This window comes from Saprolegnia diclina, assembly GCF_000281045.1.
Source record: "Saprolegnia diclina VS20 unplaced genomic scaffold supercont1.30, whole genome shotgun sequence".
Classification (NCBI taxonomy): Eukaryota; Oomycota; class Saprolegniomycetes; order Saprolegniales; family Saprolegniaceae; genus Saprolegnia; species Saprolegnia diclina.
Window position 1 is genome coordinate 299,763 of NW_008246097.1, and position 6,399 is coordinate 306,161.

General features: G+C 60.0%; 3 protein-coding genes across 3 annotated transcripts in view; 1 reads left to right on the forward strand and 2 right to left on the reverse strand.

The window, feature by feature from the left end:
• Positions 1 to 1,234: 1,234 nt before the first annotated feature.
• SDRG_09457 (hypothetical protein) lies at positions 1,235 to 2,529 on the forward strand (the record flags this gene model as incomplete). The annotated part of the gene is made up of 1 exon (XM_008615391.1): positions 1,235 to 2,529. The coding sequence occupies one exon, from the start codon at positions 1,235 to 1,237 to the stop codon at positions 2,453 to 2,455; it is 1,221 nt and encodes a 406-aa protein (XP_008613613.1). The 3' UTR covers positions 2,456 to 2,529.
• Positions 2,530 to 2,532: 3 nt separating this feature from the next.
• On the reverse strand, positions 2,533 to 3,122 carry SDRG_09458 (hypothetical protein). The gene has a single exon (XM_008615392.1). It carries the CDS (start codon positions 3,112 to 3,114, stop codon positions 2,650 to 2,652), a length of 465 nt encoding a protein of 154 aa, XP_008613614.1. The 5' UTR covers positions 3,115 to 3,122; the 3' UTR covers positions 2,533 to 2,649.
• A 469-nt stretch (positions 3,123 to 3,591) lies between these two features.
• The window catches only part of SDRG_09459 (hypothetical protein), a gene marked incomplete at its 5' end in the record, with an annotated part of 3,757 nt that continues 949 nt past the window's right edge, over positions 3,592 to 6,399 (reverse strand). Inside the window, 4 exons of the mRNA XM_008615393.1 lie at positions 3,592 to 3,816; positions 3,864 to 4,213; positions 4,256 to 4,594; positions 4,636 to 6,390. Coding sequence (XP_008613615.1) covers positions 3,657 to 3,816; positions 3,864 to 4,213; positions 4,256 to 4,594; positions 4,636 to 6,390 — 2,604 coding nt within the window. The 3' untranslated portion in view covers positions 3,592 to 3,656. The remainder of the gene's footprint in view (positions 3,817 to 3,863; positions 4,214 to 4,255; positions 4,595 to 4,635; positions 6,391 to 6,399) is intronic.

Here is a 6,399-nt window from a genome sequence, read left to right on the forward strand (position 1 = left end):
CGTGCCGAGCGGGTGCGGGCGTGGCTCGTGGTGGCGTGGGACGATCGACGGCGTCGGCTTGGCGGGCGCCTTGGCCGCGAGGACCGTCTGGCACCATGGGTACATGGGCGCGACGACGACCTGCTCGGACTTGCTCATGCTGCTCTTCTTCTCTCCTCTCTGGGACTGACTGCGCCGGATGGAGCTTATGCGGTCAACCGACTTCGGCGTGCTAAAAATAGCACCGTATCCGGAAAAAAGCCGTTCGATTTTTCGGGTTGTTCTTGCGGTGCCAAGCGCGCTACACAGCTTGTGCAGCTGCGCGCCCGCGTCCGTGATGCCAGCGACGAGGACTCTTCGGTCGGTGGACCTGCACTCGGATCCCACGTTGAGAATGTTCAAGAACATGCGACTAAGATCGTGGACTCGGCGTGGGGCAAAGGCAAAGCTAATGATGGTCCTCGCGGCGCGGTCGCGTGGTGGCGGCACTCGCTCGCCGCAAGTCGACGCTAAATGCAACGTGTATTACCTTGTCGACGAAGAGTGGGACCGTTGACGAGGCAGCACAACCGACGGGCGGCCGCAGACAGCACCTTCTCACTGCATGCCACGTGGACGAGGATCCAACCGACGACGACGACTGGGCGTCCCAACAGTGCAGAGATACCGTTGAAGTACCGCAGTGTCCAGCGCCTCATTGGCAGCGACCTGTCGTTGCACACGAGTACGTTGTCGTCGGCTTGACCATGTCCAGTGGCAGGACGATGTGTGCTCGGTGCCACGTATACCCGCGGTGCACGTCAGCGTACCATGATGACGGTCACCAATGATGAGGCTCTTGTGAACCACCTCACACAAGCGCGGGCTACTGGGCACTGGGCTGCTGATGCAAGCATGACGCCGAAGAGACGGCTGCTAGATTCGCCACCGGCCGATCGCAGCAAGCGGCGGCTTTACGCCTCCGAAGATGGACATTGCGTGTCCACGGGCACGGTGCCTGCGTTCTTCCTGGCCTCGTGACGACCGTAGCTTTTACCTCGCTCGATTGCGCGCTCATTGGTCGTAGCAACGTACCATCAGTGTCGTCTCGCGTGGCCGTCGTCGGCGCCACCGCTGGTCGAATCTGACCACTCTGGAGGGTGCCACTGTGGCGACAGGCGCGGCCGGGTCTAAATTTTATCCAAGCAGCATACAAACCGCATGGTAATAATTTAGACGCAGTCGCGCATCGCGCTCGACGGACGCCATTTGTGAAATGGCCGTCGGCGACACCGCGACGCGCACGCTGCTGTCGGCGACCGTCGTCGAGCGCCGGTCGCTGCCGTCGCGCGGGTACCAGTACAAGCTCCACATCGTTAGCGACAAAGGCGAGCTCTGTGTGTGGCACAAGTACAAGACGTTCCAGAATCTCGCGACAACACTGACGATCCAGCTCCTCCACGACGGCGTCACGGACATTCCGCACGGGTTCGACTTGCCACGCGACGATACGACCGTGGACTTGCCGCTGCTCAATACCTTTTTGCTCGCGGCCGTCGAGACGGATCTCGACTGGGGCATCCGCATCGATGCTACCACCGTCGTGTACAAGCCCAAGCGCCGGTCGTCGTCGTCGTCGTCGTTTTCGTTTGTCGATCGCAAGTCGTCCATGGCGCACCACGACGATACGGCGCAGCGCGTTTTGGTGGACGCACGAATCCTTGACGCCCGCGTCGTCCGCGTCGCGCACCCCGAAACAATGAAAGAGTACGACGTCGTCCAGTACTGCCTCGCACTCGAGACGCGCGCGCACGGACCGATGCGCATCTGGCGGCGCTACAGTACCTTCTCAAGCCTCGCCACGTCACTTCAGCGGCAGTGTCCGCGCATGCGGCACGAGCTTGACCTCCCCGAGGCCGATCTGCGCAGCTCGCAGCTCTCGGCGTCCAATATTCAGTCGCGCATCGAGGTGCTCAACCAGTTTCTCCTTGTCGCGTGCAAGACGCCTTTGCTCGAGTGGGGTATTCGCATCGACGCTGACACGTGCGTCTACAAGCGCAAGGTAGTCGACGAGCCGCGCCAAGGCATCGTGCTGTACGAAGAGCCGGCGAAAGCGTGCTGCGTCTCCGAGAACGTCTCGCTCATCTCGGCCAAAATCGCGGGCTTTCGCATTGGCGCTCGAAAAGACGCGGCAGGCCACGCGTCGGTCAAGTACAATCTGCAAATGGACTGCCTCTCCAACCTCGGCGGCATCTGCACGTATTCGATTTGGCGGCGGTTTGCGACGTTTGAGGAACTTGCCAAGTCGGTCGCGGGCCTCGCGCCACACATCCCGTCGCTCCGCGCGAGCGACGACGAGCACCACGATAAGGCGCTCGTCCAGCGGCGCATTGACGCACTCAACCACCTCTTTGATGTCCTCTCGGCCTGCGATGAGCTCGAGTGGGCGATTCGCGTCGACGCCGACACGACTGTCTACAAGCATCGCGTCGTTTAGTGTTCTAATATTATTCTGTCTCGTGTCCAGTGCCTAGACTCTGTTTTATACAGTGTACTCTTCTGGACTTTTGTACCCTTGAAATTATCCTGTATTCTGTATAAATACTGTGGAATATGTGCTGTGTAATACACTGTATTCGAAACAGTGTTTGATGGACAACGCAGAAGAGAGACGGATGCAAACACAGATTACTAGAAGAAGGCAAGGTTGCGCGGGAGGCACTGCCAAAAGTGAGCGTTGAAGCGAAAGCACGTGTCTTCGTCGCGGCAGACTTTACCTTGCGCGTCAAAGTCGTTGTTGCGACCGCCGCACTGCGCGTACGTAGGAAGGTGCTTCGCGTCGGTGGCCGTCGCCTGGCACTGGGCGTAGTGTTCGTTGACCGTCACGCACGCCGAACCGGGCGGGCACTTACGCGAACCAGTAAAGTCCTTGCCGCCGCATTGCGCCCAGAGACCGACGTGGTCAGCTTGCGCGTGCATGGTCGAGCCCCACGTAGGTTCGCAGACAAACTTGTCGTGCTGGCTACCCCGGGGCACGCATTCGAAGAGCGCCGACTCGCAGCAGCGACTCTCGGCGCTGCAGGTGCCGTAGTTGACGCCGCACGAGGCAGCAGCGACGCTCGATAGCGCAAGCAGAAGAAGCGACGTCGGCTGCATGCTGCAAGTGGGAAAATGAAGACTTGCGTTTTGGCTGGCTGGGCTTCAATTTGAGACCTCTTTGGGAAGAGCGCAGGTGATATACACCCGAGTTGAGTTGCGATTTTGTTGAAGCAGAAGCGACTCTTCCGGCGCCAGAGCTCGCCACCAGTGACGCGGGCCCTTGAACGCAGCTGCGACCGCTGCCAGCTATCATCCTCCAAATTGAACGACGCTTCCGACGAGCGCCAATCCACACAACTACACTGGTACAACAGACGACGAGAATGCTATTCAGGAACATGAAGGTTTCGCCGACACGGAGAGAGCTCGGGTCGCAAGTGTCCACAGCCGCGTCATTGCAACGACCTCTTCTTCTGCTCCTCGTACACACCCAAGCAAACAAGACAAATCAGAGAAAACACAAAATTTGCGACTGCAGAGCGATCAACAGAAGAAAGTCCTAAAAGGACTACAGCATGCAGACTTTGTAAGAGCCAAGAGAGCGCAAAACACCTTCATATTTATCTATCGAGCAATGCAATTTTATTGTCGGACGCGCGCTACACGGAGCTTTTGTTGCGCTTGATCGAAAACCGAGACGCAAACGACTGACGCGGTGCGTCCTTCTCGTCGCTAAACGAGTTGGAAGACGCGCGAAAGCCCGCGATCGAGACTGTATCGCGCGTCGTCGACGCCGTCTCGCGTGACGACAGCGAGTCCCTAAGTCATCCAAATCGCACTTGGATAGAGTATCGATCGACGCGTACCGAGATGGCGGTGCGTTCTTGACGCGGCGTTTGTAGACGCACGTGTCCTGGTCGACACGAATGCCCCACTGAAGGTACTCGGCGCGCGTCGCTGCTTCGAGAAACTCATTGAGCTTCGCGACGCGGTCCTGAATGATCTTCTCGCTGAAGTTGCCAAAGAGCTGCTTGTTGGGGAGCTCGGGAATGTCCTTCTTCCGGTACCCGTTCTTGCTCTGGAGAGTCGTCGCGAGGTTTCGGAACGTCGAGTAGCGGTGCCACACAAAGAGCGTGCCTCGGTTGTTGGTCTCGATCTGGAGCTTGTACTCGACAAACTGCCGGCCTTCGCGAAAGGTAATGCGGCTGTCAACCACCTACGCATTGTGACGCTCGGTAGCTCAATGCGATAGCAGTACCCTGGCCGACATCAACGACACTTCTTCGCTGCGCGCGACCTTGCTCTGCAGTTGCATGAGCTCGCGCTTGAGCCGGTCGTTCTCGCCCTTGAGCTCTGCGTCGGCGTACTCGTGCACGTTTTGAGCGAGTTTGGCCTTGAGCTCCTGGTTCTCCTTCTGAAGGAACTCGTTGAGCGCCATCGCGCCCTCCGCAGCCTCGCGCGCTTCCAGTGCAAGCGCCTCTGCTTGGCCCACACGCGCCAGTAGCTCAGCATGCGAGCTCTTCTCGATAAGCGACTCGTGGTAAGTCGGTCGCGGAGACGCTGGTACTTCGTCTTCGTCGTCTTCCCACGCCATCGTCTACATACGACATAGTCTCTACTGGAGCGTGCTCGTAGTACCTTGGCCGGCGAGGCCGATGCGGCTTGGAGCTTGGCGGCGCGCTCGAGTTGCGCCTGCGCCTCGGCCTCAGCCAAGATCCGAAGTCGCTCGGCCTCCTTGCGCTGGCGCTCAGCAACGAGAAGGACGCGGAATGCGCGACGCTGGACGAGCCCGCGCCACCGCGCTTGTGCACCCAAAACCCCAGTGCGAAGCGCGAGGAATTCACGCCGCGCGCGCACGCCAGCGACATACGCCGTGAGGTGGGCTTGGAGCACGATGACGGCGGCGCGGACTCGGCGGTAGCCGGCGCGGGCTGCGTGCATGCGCAGGTTGCGCTGGAGGCAGAGTGCAAAGCTGCGAAGAAGCTCGTTCCGCCGGTCCTCGAGCTGTTGCAAGAGACCGGACGAGAAGTAGACCTTGGTGCGACCGATCGCAAAGAGCGCGTTCTTTGCCGACGTCGTTTCGGGCAAAAGGCGCTGCAGCAGCCCGAGCACCATGGCCTCGGGCGGCGCCGACCGGAGCTTGGACGGGCAAATGATGGCAAAGCGAGACGTAAACTCCTTGAGCGAGAGGCGGTTCGGGAACGCCGCGCGACTGATGCGAATCGCGGCAATGACGCCGGCGCACCGGAGCTGATCGACGACCATGTGCCGGTCAAACTTGGTCGCGCTCTTGTTGGCGTTGGGCTTGATGCAGCGGACGTACTGCGTCGACGTCTTGGCGATCTGGTCCATGAGCTCGCCGAGCTGCTTGCGGAACGAACCCGCGATCGTGTTGCCGACGAGGAAGCCCTGGCGGCGCGGCGCCGACTTGGGGGGGCCTCGCCCCCCCGAGGTCGTCTTGGACGCCGCGTCTTTGGCCGAGAGCTCGGGAAAGACGTCGCGGATGAACGACGACTGGCTCGACGCGAGGAGCTCGAGAAGGTCCGACGGAAGCGTGTCCTTGTTCTTATCGAGAAAGTGCGATCCGTCGTAGGTCACGTCGCCAGCGTAGTGGAGGATCTTGAACTGCATTGGGTCCATTCGAACGCGGTCGATGCTCTTGTGTGTTGCAAAGGCCTCGTGCACCTTGTTGACAAACATGCTGTCCGAGCCCTTTGGCTGCAAGCACGTCTCGTTGAGGAGGTCGACGATGCCGAGCTTGCCTTCGATGAGGTCGAGGATCGGCTGGTTGTCCTCAAAGCTCACCAAGTCCAACGGGATGCCCTCTTCGACGTACTCGGCCTGCACGGTCTTGAAGATGTCGCTGTTGAACTTTTGCTGCAGCTTCTCGTTGGCGTAGTTGATGCAGAGCTGCTCAAAGCCGTTGTGGTCAAACGACTCGAACCCAAAGATATCGAGGAGACCAATGTGCGACGAGACGTTCTTGGTCGAGCAAATGGCCCGATTGATGCGCCCGACGAGCCAGTCGAAGAGGCGCGAATAAATACCCTTGGCGAACGCGTCGCGGAGGTCAAAGGCCTGGTCGACCTTGAGCGGGATCGTGAACGTCTCACCACGCGTCGTCATGGTGCGCTGGCAGAGCGTCTTGGTGAGCGCTTCCGGCGCCGTCTTGAGAAGCGCAGCGACGGCGGCGAGGTTCTCGGACGTCGAGACTTGGCTGCTCTCGGCGTTGACCGCCGTGAACGCGACCTCGCCGAGGTTCAAGATGGCCGAGACGATCTCAAAGATACCGTGCTGCTCGCGGTCGTCGATCCCGATCGTGTCCATGGCATCCTTCGTCTCTTGGAGAAACACCGAGTCGTCCGTGTTGTCGACGCGCGAGCCCGCACCGACCTTGACAAA

Bases quoted from the DNA above. Each gene is read 5' to 3' on its own strand.
- SDRG_09458 (XM_008615392.1), bottom strand. From the start codon at position 3,114: ATGCAGCCGACGTCGCTTCTTCTGCTTGCGCTATCGAGCGTCGCTGCT.